Source organism: Scophthalmus maximus, chromosome 4 (genome assembly GCF_022379125.1).
Source record: "Scophthalmus maximus strain ysfricsl-2021 chromosome 4, ASM2237912v1, whole genome shotgun sequence".
Classification (NCBI taxonomy): domain Eukaryota; kingdom Metazoa; phylum Chordata; class Actinopteri; order Pleuronectiformes; family Scophthalmidae; genus Scophthalmus; species Scophthalmus maximus.
Genome location: NC_061518.1, coordinates 13286933 through 13310716, shown reverse-complemented (window position 1 = coordinate 13310716; position 23784 = coordinate 13286933). Strand labels below are relative to the sequence as shown.

The 23784-nt window shown below is 40.8% G+C and overlaps 1 protein-coding gene across 1 annotated transcript; it reads right to left on the bottom strand.

Annotated features, from left to right (window-relative positions):
* Positions 1 to 521: 521 nt before the first annotated feature.
* adam10a (ADAM metallopeptidase domain 10a) lies at positions 522 to 22160 on the bottom strand. The gene is made up of 16 exons (XM_035629469.2): positions 21953 to 22160; positions 16908 to 17058; positions 10590 to 10708; positions 9877 to 10035; positions 9250 to 9350; positions 8540 to 8698; positions 8364 to 8456; positions 7964 to 8147; positions 5409 to 5572; positions 5129 to 5312; positions 4896 to 5046; positions 4580 to 4763; positions 4347 to 4458; positions 3970 to 4190; positions 3740 to 3866; positions 522 to 3231 (listed from the first exon to the last, which is right to left on the bottom strand). The coding sequence occupies exons 1-16, from the start codon at positions 22002 to 22004 to the stop codon at positions 3125 to 3127; spliced, it is 2268 nt and encodes a 755-aa protein (XP_035485362.1). The 5' UTR covers positions 22005 to 22160; the 3' UTR covers positions 522 to 3124.
* Positions 22161 to 23784: the final 1624 nt, after the last annotated feature.

Genomic DNA, 23784 nt, shown 5'->3' with positions numbered 1-23784 from the left:
TTGTTTACAGACTGACAAAATGATTCAGCCCCAGAATGTCCAAGAAAAAACATTGTGAACTCACTGTAGCGTTCAGGTTAATGTCGAACAAAAATCATTGATGCTGAATGAAAAGGCATCTGAAAGTTAAACTGCGACAGGAGTCAGTTTGAGAGGCAAAGCTCAATGAGTAAACACGGAAATCAGGTGGAAACCTCCAAACAGAGGCAGTTCCCAGTATTGAGCGAGTGCAAACAGTTCAAATGGACGAAACTCAACCGAAAGTTTACTCACCAATGTGGACAATGTTGAAATCTGAACAGTGAGCTCACGTCAAACCGTCCTGGCAGCAGCTGAGTCCTGTCCTTCTGAATTAGAGGAACCTAGTGCCGCATGTTCTGGCCAATCATCGCTGCCACGACTTTCACACTTTACATTGTAAAGTAAAAACAACTTGTAAAATACATTTGAATGTAAACTTCATCTCATAATACTCCCTTTTGCTATCAATGTATGTACAGTACAAACAGGGAAAACAACAGTTTAGGTCAATTCTGGTTTATTAATGCATTTCAAGTAGTTCAAAAGAAATTATATCTCTGCACAATACCTATGCAAATTTAGTAAAAATTTTCAAACTAAGCAGAGTGGAGGAACACAACAACAAAGTGAATTACAGACAAAGACAGTGTATAAAACACAGGAGACAATGACAATCAGACAGCAGAACTGGATCTATAGGATTTTGGAGTCTCAGTTTTTCTACACTTCAGTGCACATTTTCTTATCGTCACAGAAACGTGAGAGAGAGATTTTCCCAGAGTTTTATCCCTAAACACCCACCATTGTCCAGACCATACATACACACACACGCACGCACGCACGCTGAAGATAATGAAAAATATAGTTTAGCCTGCAACCCAAGAGAAAGCACTACCAGTAGCACCAAAACGACAAACAAATCAGCAAAAGAAGCAGAAGAGGATTGTATTGTTTTGTCTGTTCAGAAACGCTGCGGTGGCGTATGGACATGAGTAACTATTTTGTCATGAAAACACAACAGAATTCTCCAAGTACCCATCTAGAAGAACACGATGAAGGCATTTCTAAGTGAAGAGGCTATAACTTGTTCGCAGTTGAACGCTGTGATCCTCTGCATAGAATCTATCCGAACACCAGCCGAGCACCTTGCACAGAAAAACAAAGCTGAGCTGCAGCTGTGCTTTATACAATTCATTTACAAGGTTAGGAAAAGGTCTCCACCAAGTTAAAAAACTATATCTATATCTATATAGATATAGATATATCTATACATCTATATTTCTATATTTACCAGTAACACAATTCTGGAGTATTCTGCCCTCTCATCCATCTGTCAGTGAAGGTGACATCGATTCAATCTGACGACAACTGAAAACTCAAATTAAGCCGAAGGGCTGGACAGCAATATATCATAAAAATGTAGATATTAATTACAAGCTGGAAAAACATTTTGTGGAATATAATGTGAAATCTTGTGTTGGTAACATCTGGTTTTCTTACGTGTAGGCCAAAATAGTATACTGTATGTATCTTTTAAATCTACTGTGAATATTATAAATCACCCAAAGTCCCAAGCCTCAACACTTACAACACGTTTCCTTTTTTTGATTCCAGCAGTCACTTGGCTGCACCGCCACCTCTCATGCACCACATGTTTCAGTCTTGGTAAAGATCACAGACAATAGGACACCAACTTGATGTCACACTATTCTAAGTAGGCACATTTTTCATGTAATCAAACAAACCAAGAGGGTGTAACAAGGGAAACAAAGTTCCTTAAGAAAATCCCAAGCGGTAGGGAGAAGGGGAAAAAAAGACAGAAGGGAACAAGAAGAGATGGCCGACACATTGATTGTTCAACATTTGTTAAGAGCAGCAACAGCGCAACAATAAAATTTTAATCTCTAGTTTCCCTCAGTTGATTCAATTTTTCCAGATATACAAATAATCTGAACAGCAAGTAAAATCAATAAAAGCAGAATCCAACAAATCACATTTAAAACCAGAGAGGTTCTCTGTCTGGCTACAGAGGCCCTCAAGGAGTCGAGTGGTTTTAACAAATTTAAAAGTCTGATACAATCAGGTTGATAAAAGCTAATCTCTCATCATTTATGTCAGCCCCAGACTACAGACAATGTGTAAACACAGCTGCAAAACCATGTCACAATAACAAATATACACATCCAGAAAAACCCTCCATCTACAGATGCCCCTATAATCTGATTAAGCTTGTTCATCTACATTCTCTTCATGCTAACTGCCTCCACATCCCACAGCAGCTGACGTGAACCCGTCTGCAAAGGAGGGACTTTACTCTGAAACATGCATGCAGCTATCTTTTCCACCAAATACACTTGTTTGCTGTTGTTTTATTATCCTGAGAAAGTGAAAACAGTAAATAATCCTCATCATACAGAAGATCAATTTCATTAAGAGAAAAAATAAAATCTACTGCAACATCTCTACAATTGCACAATGAAGGAGCGTGTATGCGAAATTAAGAAGTAATAGAAACTAAAAGCTTTCGTTTTAATGGTGTTTTGATTTTAAAACTATCTAATTAAATTGGCCAAAAAAAAGAATATTTGTTTCCAACAAAATGTCTCAATGTTGTTTTTGATTGGTAGAAAAAACTCATGCACCTTGCAGTCCTGCTATTGTGCTGATGATGGCAGCACTTCGGAGTGGAAGAACAGGAAAGAAAAAGGTTGCACAGATGTAGGACAAAGGAAGGAAACTCTTGCACAAAGCTGCTTCTCTCGCCTCCATTATCTGAATAAAATTTAAAAAACCTTGAAAGAACAAAGATTAAGACCACATAACAGATCAGTGAATTACTGCTCCTGGTCCTCATTGGAAAAAGTATCTATTTCCAATGAAAACTGTGTGAACCACTTTTAATTTGCCTCTCAGAGCAGAGGGGCTGAGTGAGTTTTGTTAGGCTCCAAAAAATATAGCAAAGAATTACAAATCTTCAGGGTTTGTCCAGTGAAATCGTTTCAGTTGCAAGTTCTTTGACGTTTGTGGTAAAGGTATCTCTTTGGAGTGAAGTGCTCCCACTGTAGGCACTAGGAAGAACCAAGGCAAAGAGCAGACCAGTGTCTCAGTGTCTCATCTGTCCCATTTGATAGTTCTCTCTGTGCTGACGTTGGTGCCGCTGGCCCTGCGCCTGTTGGTTCGCCTGCTGCGGTCTCCTCCGCTTCAGTGTACCTACAGAACATCAATAGTCAGTAATGGTCAAATTGGGCCAATCATATGCATCAGTCAGTCAGTCCGTCCGTCCGTCCCTCCGTCGTTCGCTGCTTTCAGACATGCACTGACATTTTCCTGAACTTTTCCGAAGGGGCTGTATCTGAGAACGCGAATGTTGCTCGAAACATTTACGGAACTTTTCTCGGCCAGCCCCCTTGTCACATTTCCGGAAAACGTCCCGAATGGGCCCATGTGAGAATAAAGCAGGAAATTCTCCAGAAAATTCATGGCAAGTGAGTGGGCGCTCTACCCATGCGCCACCCCTCGCCTGAACGTTCCAGGTTAGTTCCTGCTGTCGTGAACGCGCCCGACTCGGACAAACTCCCGCTGCAACGGCAAACTCCAGAAAATGTCTAGACCATATTTTCAGGACATTTTCAGGAGTTCATGTATGAAAAGATCTTATCTGTCTGTCAACTCTCTGTAAATGTGACCACATGTAGTTGAAAACATATATGTACAGTACCTGGCAGTGGCCTTGCTGGGGGCAGTTTGGGGTTGCTGCTGGGGGTGTGGACGCTGCAGATCTTGATGAAGCCAGCCATTAGCATAATAAGAGCGATGCCCATCAACAGCACTGCCCACCAGTGATCCTGGATAACAGTGGATATATCAAATAATATATAAATATAGGCGAGAAGCGTTATTATTTCATTGTGCTGACCAGCACTGCATTTCCTGTGCAGGAAAACTCACCACTATCCACTCTGCTATATTCTCATAGAGCTCCGCATTGAAGATGGCTTTCTTTAGCCTTGCCAGAGGCCCGTCGGCGTCCACCAGGCGACACTTCATGAACACATCGCAGTAGCCCTTAAAGTCATTGCAGGGTGAGCCGGGCTGCAGCGTTGTGACCGTGTTGTTAAAGATTTTGGACCATTTCTCTGAGCCTGTGCTGCTGCAGGAACTGGGGTTCACTGAGGGCAGAGAGGGAAGTATTTTAGGTTAAAGATAAGAACTAAGAACAAAAAGTAAATCTAATAATCATGTGTTACATCACATAATTCTAGCTTAACACTACTTCTGTGGTTGTTTATTTTGACTCATGAAGAGTCTTGCAGGCTGTCACTCACTTTTGTCCATGCAGCACACATGGCACAGCTCGGCTGCTTCATCCTCGCCCTCTTGGCTGGCACAGGTGCAGACCTCAAGATTATACTTCTCACAAATGGAACCAGCGCAGACCTGTGTCCAAGCAAGCAGGCAGCAGGAAGACACTTTACCCTTTACTTTAAATGCAAAGACGAGCTTAAAAACTGTGCATAGCGGATACCAAACAGCAAGACAGCAACTAAAACTAACAAACCCCATTGAGGCAGACTTGTGTTTCTGAATGGCAGGACGTGAAGTTTTCCTTTGGTTCCGAGGCAGGACACAGAGCAGTCGCTCCATTGCATCTCCCCTCATGGGCACACTCCGACTCCAGTCTGCACCCGTCAGTTGCACCCTTGAAAATGCACGTTGGTGTGCAACATGGGCCCTGGCTGGGACTGCGGAAAGAGGTTTAAAAATATGGGATCAACCATATGTCAAAATACTGAGCTTTTAACAGCACTTTTTTGTGCTGAATAATTATTTCAGAAATTACAGGACTGTACAAAGAAAGGATAATCGCATCTTACCTGCAGATTTTGCCAGGTTGGAGTTTACACCTTTTGCCCTCCTCTTCATTGGCGTTATAGCAGCAGGGGTCATTACACTGATCACTGTAGCCACAGTCACACTCTTCTCCAATCTCTACCAGTCCATTACCACAGATAGGTTGGCCAGACTCTGCACACAGACACAACAGAATGAAGACGGGATTTCTCTCTCTCAAACTGGCAGGAATAAACAAGTTTAGAAGACAATTTACCAACAAAACAGCTGTCTCTCTTCTTTGTCAACACAGCACTAATATTGCGGATGCTGCAGATGGAGAACTTGTTGTTGTTGAGCTTGTCCCCAGATGTGGCTCTGGCGTACATGATGTAGTTGCCCCGCTCCTTTTTGTCCTGTAACTTAGACTCTCCAGGCGTGCATTCGCTCCCAGAGTCGTGCTGAAAAACGCAGGCAAGTTAGAGAGAGTGGCCGGAAAAACTCAAGATGTGTTGCACAATTTGGCAAAGGCCAATGTAGGAAATTGTAGCACTTACAGGAGAGCCAAAGTTGTGCCCAACCTCATGAGCAAAGGTGATGTGTGACACCTTGGGAGGAACATGAGAGGCATAGTTCTGCACAGTGATGATACCAGTGTTCAGAGATTTCCTCTTCCCATCAGAGTACAGTTTGCTCTTCTCACAGATGCCCCCAGAGCTTCCTGTGGCAGGAGAATGAAAAATATAAGAGTGGAAGGGATTGTCACAATTGTTAAAGGCTAAACAAGATTTCACAGAGAATATTATTTTAACGACGGCTTCATTCACTATTGCAGATCTGTCGCTGTGGGTCAACGTGTCAAGAGAAGACAAGATCATTTGAATCCTACCTGGGTACACATAAACAGTACTTTAACTACACTAAGCTACAGACAAGTTATACTTTCTTACCAAATTGATCAACCAGGTATTGGTGGTGTAAGTCCTACGCATACACAAAGTCTAAATCCAGATTTTATAAAAGATGTTCAACATGTGGTGTTAGATAAAACACCACACGTGTCCCTGATGCTGTAAAACAATGAGTTTTTCTTTATCACTCACTTTTCTGCATTGAGCAAAGTAGTCAAATGACCAAATGGTCATAAAAATGTGAAATATATTTTCCTAAGTTATAAAGTAGCCAAAAATGTTGGTCCCTGAACTGACGATGAATTGGTCACAAATAGTACAACTTATTCAATGAGGGAAGTGAGCCAATAAAAGATAACATCTGCAAAGCAAAGATTAATTGTGAAAGTGGAAGAATATAAAACTAATAGAAAACAGATACAAGATTGTAAATGAACACTCGAGTGACAAAAAAAAATGTTTTTTTTCTTTCTTGTCTGTCTGTTGTTTTAATATCCTATTTAAAGTATCATTTAAATTATATGTCCATTAACAGGTGAAACATAACCATGGACATGATGATAAGCCTAATTGTCTGAATGGGTGTATCAACATATCAACTGTATAAATTACCAAAAAAAATCCACAAAAGAGAAAGTGAAAAGTAACCCATTAACTAACAAAAATAACTACTTAAACGATAAAGGTTATAACTTGACATGTTTGATGTGACATTGCCTCAACACGTTGAATGATCAGTTGTCTGTAGTATGGCCTACAAACAGAATAGTTTACTATGTAGAAGTCATTTACTTAAATCTGGAATTGATGCACAGGCAAACCATATGCAATGCATATCATAGTGGATTTAGTAATATACAGTATAAAACAAAAGGAAATAAAGTCACACTGCAAATAACTAACATTTAGATTTTTTGAAAAATGTGATTTTTGAAAAACACAAAGCTGTGATATAAAGTGGGATAGAAAGTCTGTACAACATGGAGCATTCTGAAAACACAACAATGCATTCCTGCAGTGTTGCTGCGTTTCCCATCATCCATTAATGCAGTGATTAGCAGGCAACTTGTGGCCACACAGCGACATGGGACCAAAGCACTTAAAGCAATAAACAATGCGTCCATTATATGTAATTGTACGACATTTCCCTAGTTTCTCGGGTGGCCATTTGTTCGACAGTCTCTTTTGTTCGCAGGCTCACCCCACGGCTCACCGCAATCAATCCCTCACCCTGAATCGATGCTTTTCGTCTCACAGCTTCCCTGATTCGCCTGTATTGATTGTCTGAGATTGCTGCTGCATTCTTCATGTTGATTCATAACTATGATTCATAGATGCTGAGTTTGTGAGCAGAGAGACAGTCTCTGTGGGGTAGGGTACAGCATGAATCCTGACAGAGGAAGACGAGCAGAGGCATACCTGGCATACATTACCACATAAAAATATCATATCTATTATGTAGTCATACTTAAATACATCAACCTATTTTCTCAAATATAGATATTTGCTACAGTAAATGCCCCTGTGAAGATTTGGGAAATTAATTTGCATTTTTCACAATATAAAGTATCACAATAGGTTCAGTTAAATAACATATTGTGAACTTCAGGAGAGATCTCACAGTGCTTATAATGCAACATACATTTTATGACTGACTAAGAGACTGTCAACAAAAGATATTTTTACTCAAATCTTTTTGAAGCATTTCAGCTTCAAGGCCATTCAAGTTCCTTTTCCATCCCTGTACCGAATTCCTCGAAAAATATAAAAACTAATAATGACTCAAACATAAATGGGTTGTAATAAGTGTGACAAATTAATTAGATTGGATTGTGAGATGAAAGCATTTTGACAAAAAAAAGAAACCGATATACTGTAACTTGTCCATTTCGTCATTGCGATTCTTTAGCTCTCAACAGGAAAGACCATATTTTGCTATCTTTAGAAAAACCCAGAGAAACCTATTAAGAAAATAAATCAAGAAACCAAATGCAGATATAACCAAACTGTAAAATGTTTTCAGCTATGTGTGAATGTGTAGTGTAGTATCCCTGCATTAGAGGCAAATAGAGAGAGTTCCTGTAGATACTGATGAACAAACTTGGTCCATGTGTTAGAAAGCGCCAATTTAAATGTCCCAGAGCAACACAATAAGTCAACAGTGGGCTGGGTGTTTATGTGCGATTTTGTTTTCGTCAAACCTGAGGGAGCGCCAACCCAGGCCAAGCCCAGCACGCCATCATCAAAGTCCCTATCAGTGAAGACGTAGGCCAAGCAGTAGTCATCATGGTTCTGTTCAGAGTTAAGCTCCAAAAACTTTTCCACTCCGATATTCGGAAAGCGAAAAGGATTGTTTGGGTCAATCTCCTCGATGGTGGTGTTTATCTGAAAGACAGAGTTAAACAAATACAGAGGAACTGTGAGAAAGGAGGCGTACACTTACACTGATGGAGTAGCAGATAAAAGGTTGAAGAAAATAAACGGTCCTTGGCATAAAATGACAAATATTCACACTAAGGCAACTTTATTTTCACCACAATTTTCACTTCCAAGCAGACAGGTAAACAGACTTCTCCAATCGGAAATATATTAGCATCTCACCCTAATCCTTTTAACCATGAAGCCAATGTTTCGGATGCCCATGAAGTCTGTGGCCTGGTAAACGGAGCCGATAGCCTTGACATGGCTTGAGATCTGAGGAGAGAGTGATGAGGTGGAGATTAGCAGGAAGGCAAATACAGCAGTGATGTTTGCACAGTACGTGTGCTGCTGCACACCTGAGCAATGACGGCCTCTCTTGATCGGTAGTATTTGTAGAACATGTGGTCAGTCTGGATGAAGAGCTGGCAGGTGTTTTTCTCTTTCCCAGCCGCCCTCTTCCTCCTCAGGATGACGGGAACATGGAAGCTCTCCTCCTCCAACACACTGTTCACCCCCTTTCCAAAGAAACAATCATCCAGATCAGAAGGAGAAGATGGAGTAGTCAAAAATTGGGGAGAGTGAAAAATATGGTAAATCCTACACCTAGACAAATACTCATCAGTTTCTATTCAGTGAGTCCTTTTCTCTTATTATCATTTTATAGCTTTATTTTTACAAGTCACTGTAGTGCGGTTCAATAGAGTCTGTTAAATATAGCCACCGTGTGGAAGAAAATACTTTTTGCTTTTAAGTTACCACACAGAGAAAATAGTTTAGTATGGTTTCGCATTACATTATAAACAATAGCAAATGTGGTTATGTTATTTTTTTCAGCCAAAAATACCTGGGGAAATGTACACATCCACAATTAATGGGCAAGGCTTTAACGTTGCTAATAAGCAGATGTAAAATTTGAATATGCTGAAAATGCACACATGCGCTGTTTGTGTGAATCTGGTTTGATATGAGGTCAAATATTTATAATCTCATGAGCCTCGTCCATCTGTGTGTTTAATTCGGGCCTGGGAGGAAGGGGAGGGAGGGAGGGGTCTTTGTCGGTACATACTTTGGTTTGCTCTTCTACTGCCGATGCCTGGTACTTCCTCATCTTGTCAAACACAGAGTGGTCAGCACAGCCGCCCTCTGAGCCATACTTATGAGGATAATCTGGCAGATAGGGAGGAGAGGAGAGTGAGACAGCGATGAACTTACGCTGCATCATGAATCTCTTCAGGATCATATGTGGAGGGTTTTTATATTCACTAAACCTTCATTTAAGTTTCATACCTTTCATTCAATTCAATTTTAAATTCAATTCATTAATTAACATTTCACAGAGAAAGCAAAAAGAAGTTCTGAGAGTGCAGATTGTATGGTCCAGTACTTTTCCCTGTCTGTGTCTGTTTTAGCATGTGTGTCTGGGGTGTTTAATTCAGACTAGACGTCTGTTCTGCTAGATGCAATGGATTTTGTTTTCCCTCATGCCCATGAACCTTTAATTTTCTTCATCTTGCTTTTATCTCTTTTCAATACATTTTGAAAAAGACGCCTTTTAGAAGTATTTGTACCAGTACCACTTGTTGTCCAACAGGCTGCGACTGACATTAAAAAGGAAAAGCGATTGTACAGTAACCTTTTTTCTTCTTGTATACAATTCATGTGCCGTTCCTTTCACTTCAACAAGTATACTCACTGATGTCATCCTCATGATACATGACCGAGTGGAAGGGCACATTCTTGTCCTGTAGGTACCTCTCTGAGGGTTCAACATAGTACATTCCTTGGTGGGTTTTAATGAAGCCCTCGAAGCGCCCGTCGAGCACAGAGCCATGGCTCAATGTGCCCTTTTCACCTGAAACACAGAAGAGGAGGGGTGAGCTAAAGGCAAACTGGATTGTAGCATTACAACAGTTTTCAAATTATGAGCAAAGGCACTCATGATACATGTCTCTCATAAAATACTAATGTTGAAGAATTACATATTGTATATTTGAATATGAATCATATTTGTATGGATTTCCTCAACTATGTTTTGCCATTAATGAAACTTCTGAACAGAGATTACGGACACTTTTTGAGTGCACCGTCCTCAATCTCTCTTTCTATTTGATCGTCCGGGAAGGGAAGGAGTGGAGATCAGAAGGAACAATGGGATGAAAGGAGTAATGTGTGTGTTGGGTTGTGATGTGATAAATACTCGACAAAAACAACCATTATATTTCTCATTCTCTCTCACTCTCACACTCTTACACACACACTCTCACACACAAAATTGTCCTTCAGTTGAAGAGATGTTCTAGGGCATAATGTAGAAATGATACAATGAGAAGTGACTATAAAGACTTTGAATTGAATTGCAAAATAAACATTGGATTAACTCTTCGGGGGATGTGGTGTACGATTTACCAAAGATTTCTCCACTGTAAATATGCGATGTATCAATCGGTGCCTCCTCTCCTGATACCTCGATGATGAGATCTGGAGAAAATAGAGTTGTGTCCCTCTTCATCCGCAGATTAAATTGTCTAAAAAGAGGAATATGAGAAAATGTATTGTTATCATAAATGGTAAATGGACTGTAATTCTCTAATCTACCACCCCAAGCGCTTTACAGTACAGGTGACAGTCAAACACACATTAATATAGCGCTTCTCCGTACAGCACCTATTTTCTATCACACATCATTCATATTCTGCTAGTGCACCCATCAGGGGCAATTAAGAGTTAAGTGTCTTGCCCAAGGACACTTCAGCATGCGGATTGGAGGACCCGGGGATCCAACCATCGACCCTCAGGTTAGTGGACAACCCTCTCTACCTCCTGAGCCCAAGCCACCTGATCCTAATCTGTGTACGCCAAAACCAAAATTGTACTTTTAACACACTGACATGTGGACAGCGTGATACACAGTCCTGCTGACAGTTTCACACTCAAACCCTTAACACTGGCAATGTTGATGTCATGCTCTCACCACAGAGTTGTAGCATAATGAACCTGAGAGCTAAGCCAGCACACAGAGGATTTAGAGGTAAAAGCAGCATTTTACAAACATTTTTATGAGCTTTACCGTGCTGCTGTGCTATTTGCTGCTCGGTGCTGCTGTGCTCAGGGAGTCAGATGAATTATGTCATGAGGAAAAGCACATGAACATCGTGCACAGCCATACTACTTTTTTTTGTAATCCTCTCTTCTACATAATCATCATGCAATAGACAAAAAGGCTTGCATCACATGAGGTCCACATGAGCCACCAGTTTCCCAGAAACCTGAGGCGAGGCGGTGAGTAGTTCAACAGAATCGCTTCAGCACTCACATGGGTGAGTCTCAATGTGTATATCTTCCTCCTTCCTCCAAACGAGATCACAATACTCTCATACTGAGCCCTTAACTGTACCACTTTTGTGTGGTACAGTTAAGGACTTGTGTGGTACAGTTAACTCTCGACTACTCTTTGAGTCGCCTCATATATTCCAAGATTAAGCAGTGTCAAGCAGGAATAAAAATGTTTAAGAAGTTTGTAGTCACTCATGGCCCAAGCTCCAAACATACTAGATACTAGATCCATTTGCCTGAACACAATAGCCAATTTTTTTCAAAAACTGCTGGTATGTAATTGAGATTTTAGTCCTGAAGCCCAAGATGAGATAATCCGATCTCAGACTTTGGAAAACACCTCCAACACCCACAATGAAAACATAATAAGGGTGAATCTTACGCTTGCTGAGTGTTAAATCTGCAGAATGCCCCTTTAAAGGAAAACATTTTTTGAAGAGTGTTCAGAGTTTCCTCTCAAAAAAGCTCAGGGACAATTCACATCATTAATGACAATTTCTGTTTTACGTATGCAGGTGTGGACAAAACACAACCGCAACAGAAGTACTGAAGTATTTGGGGAGGAGTAGAACATGTGTTTGGGAAAACGATGGCAAATAAAGCGGTTAGGGTCAGACACAGACCAGGATTTCCTTCTCTCCAGGATGACTCCTTGACCTGAAGCAGCATTCCGTTTTCCCTTTCTCATTCCTGCTCTCATTTCACACACACCCCTTTATATTACTGTTGAAGTATTTTCAACTTCACTGGTTCCTTGGTACCAATCGCATGGATTATTATTCATGAAGCAGACTAATGTCTGTGTTTCTGGAACTAAGCAAAATCTCAAACCCTTTTTTTGTTTCTGTATTGCTTTACTTTCATTTATATTCAGATTAGTACAAGTAGCATACGATTTGCTGATCACAAATACTCTCTGATTATTTTCCTACATGGATCTGTACTTCAGAACATAAAGTTGAAAGGATCACATGAGTTTGTCCTTATGTTCTGTTCTCTTGTTCTGTTATCTGTATTATGAACCATGAATCCTTTGTCCGAGGAGCATTTCTAATGAAGCGAAGATGAAGTTAACAGAGAAAGAAAAAAAGAGAGAACTTCTAAATGTGGAACAAAGGCAGATGGCAAAAGGTTCAGTATAAATCCTTCTGCTTGTTATTCACCCTGACACACACGCTACAGTTCCTCTTGGCACTACAACAATTGATATGACCTCATGACTTCATCCATGCCCCCATCAAAAGCTCAGTCAACCCATGACCATGACTCCCGCACTGGTCTGTCAGATAGGAATCCCTAAAAGTTTTTTTAGTTAGAAATGTAATCTTTATTTTTCAAGAATCTGCAGAGCATTTTAATGTTGATTATCAGCGTTTGTTAAGTTGCTTTGTGCAACTGTGAAAATGCTTCGTATCGAATCACTAGCTTCCGCATATAAACCATTTCCAAATATCTTAGCCGTAGATATGCCAAGAAATCACTAAACAGTCAGAAGGAACAAACAAAAAAAAAGAAAGAAAGAAAATCCCTGTATCATGTTCCAGGCAAAAAACAAACAAACTTGACAACAGACAAGAGGAGAAGAGGCTAAGGAGAAAGTCAGTGCTACTCATCTTAGAGAAGCAGCTGACTGATGAATTATTCAGACATATCTCAAACGCTGAACATACTGACTCAGGCAGCTGACAGTCATATTCTTTGCTCAGTAAGCGGGCCAGCTCAAAGAAATCGGGTGCCCTAAAGCCATGTCCACAGAGATGATGTGCCTACAAAGGGAACAGTATTGAGCGGATATGTATAAAAAAAACTTATATCAAATGTATAAAAAATATATAATGAAATGCAGTTTTGTTACATGATTGCATTTTCCTGGAAGAGTAACCAACTTTTTGCAATACAACAATATCAAGGAAAGCCATACTGTGTCCTCCATATTTGCCCAGAAGCCCAACATAGTCCAGACAGGGAGGTAGAAGTCACACAGACATAGGCTGCTATCGCTCTCTCATTCTTGGAAGGCTGGTGTGACACTATACTGTGTCGCTTCAAGCCAGCATCGCATTAGCCAATGCTTCACTAGTTTTTTGGCATCTCTTACTGTACAGAAGCCCTCCGCAGAGACAACCGTCTGCCCTGCCTTGTTCCCTCACCTGATCCAGCCACAAATATGTGAGTGGGCCAACACAAATAGGCTTTTCTCTCCTTACAACAAACCTCTACAGTGCCACAAAGCCTTTCTCTCACTAAAGGGAAGAGTTTTCTGTCTGTGTTTGCACACACTGCACACCACACATTCAGAAACCTGATGGAATGAAAAATAAGACACAAGGTTCATGACCACTGGCTTGGTTTTGTTTTCTCCAAAAGCTAACTTTATTATAAATATGGAAAGCAGACATGTTTATGTACACTATGGTGTCAAGAGCAAAAACAGACTTAACATAACTGAGGTAAATAAAAATCTCTCTTACATATTATAAAACAATACAACTTAATATTGTAAGCAGCAAACAGGTAACTGTTGTTTTAATTACTTAGTTTGTATAAATCATGGTATATGATACTCCATATGGGATATGATCCAGATCTGTGACGCTGCAGAAAACCTGACCATTTACAAGGTGGTCATGCTACTAATAATAATACTAATGTGAATTGGTCCTCTAGTGTTACAGACGAAGCAAGAGTTTATTGACACTTTCTCAAACAAGGCAATCAGAGATGGCAGACTTCACCCCCGTTCACGTAATATTGTTTACAGCATTTCGCAGAAACCAGAGGAACAATTTCCCAAGTTATGGTCATTCAAAAATATTTTCACGAAAAGTTGGTACTGTGACCTTGACCTATGATCTTTAAGGGTCAAATGTGGTATTGTCAGAGCTCAGAATTGGCTGTAGTTTTGATACGTATGATCGAGTGGTTGATAGGTCATGATAGGTTCATAATTTATACAGGATAATATATGTTGGGTGTATTTGGCCCTGGTGACCGTGACCTTGACCAAAATGCATTTGCATGCAGATGATATCCATATTAACTCGTATATCAACTTTCATAATGATCTGTCCACCCGTTCAAAGTTACAGTCTAATATTGTAGATAAGGATACACACAGACAAGCTCAGAACAATACTTCACTCACCCTTCAGGCATGAAGTAACAATAAGGCTGTTGTAATTGTTCATATCCTTCATGGTGGACTCGTTGCCTGTTAAGTGCACTGGACTCGAGGGCTCTTATATTGTCTGAACTCCTCCTCTACCTGTTATTTTCTCTGTAGCACTACTACTTTTTACTCTGCTATTATGAGTTTGTTTACAGTAGATATGCTGCATGCCCAAACTGCAAAACAGCTCCAATTCAACTTCTACTACAAAATATTGTTTTAGATCTTTAGACACTACTGCAACATGCTCAGACACTGAAAATAGCTGTGCTGTATTACTCTGTAGTGATTACCTCACCAATACATTCAGATAAGCAAAGACAGGAAGGAGCACAAAAGTACAACAGGAAAGGGACAGATAACCCAAAACAGACCAGCTTGGAGAAGAGAAACAGGGGGAGGAGGGCTGGCTGGAAACAAACAGTGTTGCTGAAGTAAATTATTGTTGCACTCTTCAACATGGCACATTATGAAAAGAGAAGATGGGAAAATCAGAGAGAAATGAGACTGGTACAGAAAGGGATTCATGGAAAGACAAAGCCAATAATAATAATATTGGCCCAAGAATTGCACAGGGATACAAGATAGCATATTAAATTATACATGACAGAGTGTGTGTGTGTGCGTGCGTGCGTGCGTGCATGCGTGAAACAGAAGAGATGATGTTTTTGTTCAAATTGAAGGCAGCAGAAAACACTATTGTTGCTGAGTTGGGACAAGCCAGCTCGTCCGCATTTTCCTTCATGTGTCCATACTATGCGGTCATAACCTGGGGTCTACTAGAATGACGGCAGGCGTGACTCCCTGGAGTTGTAGCCTATCATTAAAGACAAAGAATATTTTTAAATATATCTTTGATGCCTTGAAGCATCTATAGTTTCTGAATCAGAAATGTGAGTTGTATCTGGTTGCATGTATCTGCCAACCAACCAAGATGAAGACCTTTCTCTTCCTGCATTATGACGTTCAGTAATGGTCAGCAAGGTGTTTTTGCAGAACATCAAACCAAAGCCAGGCCAAACAACAATGAAAGCGATCCTCACTTCCAAACAGGGTTAGTAGAATACAGCTGTTAAAATGTTATATATTTTCTTAAATTCATTCATTGGATCGGTACTCCGTATCGGCCAATACTCAGAGTCCAAGTATCAGAATTGGTAACGGGAAGGGAACAATGACATCAGAAACTCTAATTAAAACATGCAAACAATACATCTCAAAAAGCAGTTGTTGCCTTAAATTTGAAAACCTTAATTTATGAAATCATATAGTGGCAATATCCTTACAATTATTGTGTGAAAAAATTAGAAAAATGTCCAGTTGTGGACAGAACTGTGAGTTCACACAGCAACAGTATTTATTTTCTTGTTTCAGCATTGCATGCAACTTATTTGCAAAGAACTCATCTGATACATATCTGAAAACATATACAGCGTCACTGTCTGAAATCATCTGTGTCCATCACAGGGTTGGCTCCACCGTGCTCAGACAACGTGGCCTTGACAAGAGCTCATCTCAAATTACATGTCATTGAAAACACAATCAGAAAGCAGCAGAGGAAACACACGGGGAAGAAAATAAGGAAAAGGGGAAGGATTTGATTAGCTTGTAATGACAGTTGGTCAATGTTGGCGCTGGTGCTCCCAGAGAAACCTGCACTATAGTGGCAGGCAGATATTTTTTATACCAGCTATAAAACCCACTCAACACGAGATCAATCATCACATTCCCTAGAATGTCTAGTGTTCACTCAACCTTCACACCCAGTGTTGCAATAACTTCCATTTGGTCATGGGCTACAGTTCTTCTTAGAACAAGAAGGTTCAATAAGGACATAATATAACAGAGCCATGAATCATAGGATATGCTATATCTAATGGCACCGAAGGAACTGAATAAACAGTCATGCAAATGCACTGCCTGCTATTATTAATGCAAAATAATCCATGTAATCTTATTTATGTGGCAATGACTGCAACTTAACACAACAAGCCAACTTTAGAATAGCTACAGGTAAATAATGTTGAGATAGACATCATTAAGAAAAAACATGACATTAAAAAACATTGTGTCTTGAAATATGATTATTAAGACTTATTACAGAATTATTTTCATAATCCCCCCCCCCCCCCAAAAAAAATTAAAATTTAGAGGCATACTATTAGGTTGAAAGACAGAAAGAGAGTGAATGAATGAGCGTGTATGTTTGAACACAGACTGACCTTCCATGTGCGTGGAAGTCCAGGTGCACAGTGCTGTCTTGAGGCGACAGTGCTCTCTTGGCTCTCTGGTGACTGTTGTGCAGGGCTTGTGTGTCGTACGATAGACCTTCATAATGGCGAATATATTTGTTCAAGGGGTTCCCAAACTGACCTGAAAGAGAAATCAATGACTCATCAATAGGTGGCTTACAAAGAGACACTTTAAAGTGGCACAGAAGCGATGATGTTACTATTAACATTAATGGAAACCGTGTTCTATTCAACCGACCCAGTGAGAGAGTGCACAATACCACCAGGACCCTGAAACTGAAGCTGCTAAATGAATTTCATTAATTCTATTATTTAACCTTTGCTTTTCTTATATTCATATTCATAACATTTCATGAAAAATTCATGTGGAGCCAGGTTGGGGGGAAAAAGTGGCCAATTGTAGGACATGTTGTCGCTCACCAGTTGTGCTTAAAAGGCTTATTCAGCTTATTGGTGTAACCCCACCGAGGTAATCCTGGTGGCTTTCAGACCGACCGTTTTCTTTGTTCTTCTCACTCGGACAAAGAAAGAAATCAGTTTAAAGCACAAGTGAGGAGCATGTGATGCACATCAGGTGACCGAGGTTCCGTTCCGGCGTTACTGTATGTCATTGAGCGAGCTCAGTGTCTGGCTGTTCAAATGCTAATCTACATTCCAGGGCAACACAGAATGCAAATAGCTAAATATCTGTCGGAACATTTGGGTAATAAAAAGAAAAACTATGCTATGAGCTTTGTAAATAATTTGATCAATAAGGGTACAATTGAAAGAGTTGAGACTGAAACTGAGCTCTGAGGTTTGGTAGTGAATAAACCTTACTACCAGTCAGACCCCCCCAGGCAAAAAAGGAAAATGTTTGACACTGATCATTACTGCAGAGTTTCCATGTGGTGGGAGTAACACCAGGGAGAGGCTGTACCAGGCTCGTAGCAACTTGTCCATGAATGTGAGGAGAAAAATCTTCCAACAATCACCTACATTAGCCCTTTTTTAACCATAAATATAATGAAAGCAAACTAGACGGAACCAACGATCAGCCAGGTAATGAAAACAATGAGAAGAATGCGATAGTATGACATTGCAAATCGACTGATGTATAACAATGTGGCAGCTGAATTGTCAAGATGCACACCATCTTGGTTATTATCAGAGCTCCTGGACTGACCTTTATTTGAGTATGTAAAAATTATATCCTGGTTTCAGATGCCCGAATATGCATTCACAGTTTTTCACAGTTGATGAGATGCTGGAAAAGCCAAATGCAGCAAAAAGTGGAAAATGCTGAAATAATTCTATTGGTAGAGAAATGACAGAGAGAGAGAGAGAGAAAGATGTAGAGGAATCCAAGACTCGTCCAGACAATGATCAAATCATCTATAGAGGAATGAGTAACCAGTTGACTCTGTTTTTTACACATCCTGAAGATGATCGAAACTAGAATATTATGCAGACATTCTCATAAAGACGGGCAGCTACTCCACAGAAAAAAACAACCAACCAACCACAGGAATGTTTAAAAGATACAACATCCTCTAATACAGTGGCAGTGGACAAGAATAAAATACAGCAACTTAACCCTGACCCCAGTTTGCCTCCGAGGACCTTTGCTGCACGTCATTCTCCATCTCCCTACTGTCCACACTATAATAGAGGCACAAAATTACAAAAGGGTACTTTGAATTAAAAACAAACAACACAACTGCTCCAAGAATGTGACGTGGCCTCGGGTTACTTTTCAAACTGTGACTCTCAACCACGGGGATCGACTGGTGTTACAACATTCCCACCCCCCAACCCCCCTGCAGCCCCTAAATGTACACTCCCACTGTTCTAGTCATTACATGTAACTCCATCTACCATTAAGAGAGTTAAGCCTGTTGAAGCGATCGAATGACCATGGTTTCATAAAATGTATCTTTAGATACAACACATGAAACATTTTGAGACATATATTGGTTTTTAAAAAGTATAAATCAAATAGAATTCACAAGAGCTCATTCTCAAATAAGTTCATAATATGACTTTTATTGCTACATATCAACTCAAAACTGGATCTTAAATAATGTGTTGATTAACGTGTTGTCTGAACTTATTTTTACTAAATGTTTAGGTACTCCCTGTTATAGCTGAAAAAAAGATACAGAATCCTGGCCTGACAGTAATGCAACAATCCTATTTTGATGGGTCCTACATAGATTAGTAGCTGAATTTTCTGGGCAGACAGCAAAGCTGAGAAAAAAAAACTGCCAGTCAATTTCACTGTACAGGAAATGTCGTCATCATCATTTCAGCGTGATCCATTTAGGCCCGAGTGCCCCGGTGAAATGTGAAGTGCAATCCTTGACAGAGAGGAAACCGCTGACAGGAACAGAGGAAGTGGTAACAGCACGGTTCACATCTGATCGGAGCCTCCCTTACCATACACGCTGGGTGATGGCAGGCACAACACATCAGAAACTCCAACATCTCAGCCAGGGCAACTCTAATGTCTCCTCTCACCGTGGGCATCATACAGTAGTGGAAAACAACAGTTGTAACCTGCAAGCAAGAAATCTAACCAAGGCTGCCCATAACAAACGGGGCTTTGGTGAATTGTACCACATGCGGACTGGAGGAGCCTCGAATCACCGACCCACTCTATCTATCTATCTACCTCCTGAGCTGGAGGCGCCCAAAAGACACATGACGATTACTTGAGAATGTTCTCAGCACCAAACCATCACTGCAAGCAGGCCAGATAAGAGCAGCTGTGTCTGAACTGAAATAACCTAGTTACTCTCACATATTGATTTCCTTCACAATCCATATTTAATCACACAAAGCTTTTCCAACATACCTGTCATATTGATTATACATTTTAGGACACAGTGTAGATTCAATGAGGGGAAACTAGTGATTTAAGGTCAGATCAGGATATCTTTTGTCCAACCTTTCCTACCTGGAGAGAATAGCAACAGCTTCTCTCTTTGTTTGTGTTCACACACGCACAGACGCTTGATGCAGCTGACACACTTCAATCCAGTGATTTTCTCAAAAGTTCAAATTTCAACAGCACTACTGCAGCACAACTCGCTCAGGTTGCTGACATGCTGGGCAGAATGCAAGAATAACGTTTGCCTCAATCAAGGTTTGAACAGAAAAGTTTTAAAGGTAAGGGTAATGAGACATATATGCAACAAGCCATTAAGCTTTTGGAAGATTTTGCCAAAAAGTATGCTTTTTATAATGAGTGCTCCATTTCAATATTGCTCCAACAACAGATGGAAACATTTTCCAAAAGAAGATAAAATCTCAACATTCAACTCTTTCCAAGGACTTTTTATGAAAAGCGCCCAAGCGCACATCCGATTAATGAAGACTATGAATAAAAGCATAATGGTAACACCTTTTTATTTCATTTTACTTAATTGGCTAATTGGTTTTCAACCACACTGTGTAAAAAAGTGTAAAAAAAAGTGTAAAATATAAATCTTCAGGTTGAATTCATTTACTTATTAATGACAGGGTCTTCCAACTATAATGTTTGTTGAAATTAAACTGAGGGCAGTCAAGCACACAAACACATGCACGCACACACACCAACTTACCTACATACTATAGATCAATTGGTGCTTATTACAGCCAACTTGCACACATGTCTCTGTTCAGTAGCATTCACTGTATACAGACACACAACCCCTGTGAGGAATATAATTACAATGAATAAAATTAAAATAAGAAGTCATGGTAGCAGGAAGAAAATCACCTGCAACTTTAACACTGGGAATGTTTAAAAGAAATTCACTTTAGGTTTGACTCTGCCTTTTTTGACTGGAAACTATAATTAAAGCATGGGCGTGATTTCCACTGGGGACAGGGGGGACATGGCCCCCCACTTTTCAAAATCCCATTTGTGCCCCCCCCCCCCACACTTTCAAATTCGTTTGTTATTACTTATTAGCTGTACAAACAGCTGTTCGCCTGATTATTTCCGTGAAGCTTGACTCAGACAGAACCCTGAACCGGAGAACGACACGTCTTTGTCGTGATTGACACTGTCTCTCCTCGATGAGTCCCAACTGCCGCTGCTCCAGAGTGATGATCAGCTGTTTATTTAAATTGCATCATAAAGTATTTCCAACTTCAACACTGCACTTTCTTGGCCCGTAAACAACAACGTGTGACAGACACACTCAATAATCTTGCAAGATTAGTTGTTGAGTTTAGTAGAGTAGTTACACTACAGGGTCTGACGTCCACCACCATAGTCTCACAAATCTCGTGGGAAACACAGAACCCTACAAAGGAGTCCCCAAATGTATGTAGGACCCCTCGACCCCCTGTTGTGTGTCCCCCCACCCCCACTTCTCAGACCAAAGTTACATCCCCTTGGATTAAAGCTTGACGTGAAAGTTCGATCAAAACGTCCAAGCCAACGGATGACAAACCCCATTACTTTTTTATTTTATTTATGTACTTATTGTTGCTGTTGTGAACAACCCCAGTGCGCCACAGGGGCACTTCCGGTGAGGGTCATCACGGGTCAGTCTGTCGCCTACACGTCACACAGGGGTTTGTGGCGACAGACGGAAGCTGTCACACGTCGCGGCGGAGCGTACATCCTGTATGAACCTGCTTCACAAACACTTTCCAGCGCGGCTAAACTTACCGGAAACTAGTTAACACCGACTACTGTGATGGTGTTGCCGTGTTCTGCGACACTCCGCCAACTCCCGCGTCAAGTCCTGTTATAGTTTGACGCTCAGCAGTTCTGTCAAAAACTCAAGGGCTCTTCCTCCATGAGAGTGTTCCTCCACCCGAACCAACCAGGGCCGAGTTAACCTGCCACTGGACAACCTGTCCCCGGGCGGTGGACACGGGTCAGCCGCCACAAGCGCCAGTGTGAGCGCTAGCCACCGAGCTAGCTTAGCAAGTTAGTAGGGCAGGACTACAAGTGCCTGATCCGATTAGCGCCAGCTCCGCGGACGACCGCTCGACCCCCCCTCCTCCCCCCCGCGAGTCCGTGGCGAACTCACCTGTGACGTCTCGCAGGAGGCAAAACGTGAGGATCAGTTCGACAAGTGTCATATCGAAATGTCCCAGTGAGCCCAGCAAGAGTTGGTCCCAGCGGCGGCGCTGACTGCTTCTGGTTTCCCTTCACTTAAAGGTGTAGCCGCCCTTCCTAGTTAGCTGGCTCCATCGCAAACATCCCCAGCTCTGCCTATCTCTCAGCGGCCAGGCCAGCCCCGCCTCCCGCCGCCTGACGTCACACAGACGCTCCTCCCTCCCGAGGGCCTGGACACGCCCATCAACAACCAACTGTTGTCAGTGTGAAAAAGGTCGTGCCTCTGGCAGTGTTTTCATTTTTTTCCAAAGTGTATTTGAAGAATTGTCTTTTGTCTTTTTTCATGATTTGACTCAAAGCTGACTGATGATGAGCCTGTGATAGTGTTTCTGAGTTGTGTTACATTATTCTAACTTTGTGTGGTTTATGTCCTTCTTGTAATACTTGTTGATCAGTGAGTAACTGTCGCATGTTGCCACAGTTTGAATGTTAATTCCAATTCTTGATCGTCTTTAATTTAAATCCGATCACACATGATGCAAGGATCTAAAGGCACACACACACACACACACACACACCCCCCACACACACACACACACACACACACACTCATGTGATCAACGGCACACAAACACTACTCCTGGGATCTCGTTGCATGTGACAGGTGGTGGATCCTCTCAGAATCCTATCTCTTTTGGTTTGCAGCAGACACAGAGGTGAGATACTTGAGTTTGCTTGACCACATTTGGAAATGCAAACCGAACCAAGACCACCACCCAGAAAGACGAGCACAATTTCTGCGGAACCACATATACTGACACCCAAAGGAAATAGTAAAGCTACTCTTCATCACAACAACAAGGCCTAGTTATTAGAACCATTCTCTGTCAAGGCAAACCCAGAGTTCTTACCTTACCAGACTCTCCACAGCGATTGGAACTATCCAACCAGCACATAACTCGTGCATTATTCTTCAGTGAATAGGTCAAGGGAACCAGCAACAAGTCACCTTTAACAGAAAACTTTCACATCTACAGAAGAACAAAACACTTATCTGCAAACATGCGGAAAACATCCCCTGAACTGTGTTTAGGGAACTTCATCGATCAGTTGGCAACTTATTTTCATCCCAATCAGGACTCTGGCATTTACAGACTATTTTTTTAATTATTTGTTTTTATGCAACAAATACTTGTGAGAAGTAGTCAATCAAATTTATGATTGAGTAAAAGGACAAACAAACAGAGAAATGCACATATATCATATAAGACAGTGATCATGGCTGAATTTTATAAAATCTCTTGCTATTTGTTTTTAACACATGGCATTTTATATGGTGCATTTAAAATAAATAAATACATAATATATATCTTTAATCATGTGTAGTAGGATGCTCATGTAAAAGTGAGATACTCACTGGACCAACCTGTATGAATCAACATATATGAAGTAGTTCTGTTTTTTTTCACAGTTGCATCATTACAACAGATTGGAACTTTCTGTCTGAGGTAAAGCATGATGACACCCTGCTGTCAGCAGTGGAAAAAAAACAACCTTCACCCTTGTATTCAGACGGATTTCCTGGTTTGGTTTCCTTTGTCAACCACAATGTTACGTCATGTCTACGATTCATCCACATTGACTTTGAATAAAAACAAAAGTGTTAATTATCTGTCTCTCTTTTTCGAAACTACGACATCCGCACATCAAAGAAAAACAATCAAATGTCATTAGACTCTTCTTACAAATTACCAGAAATTTATAGTGCTGACTCACTGCAATGCAGTGAACTTAATTATGTTT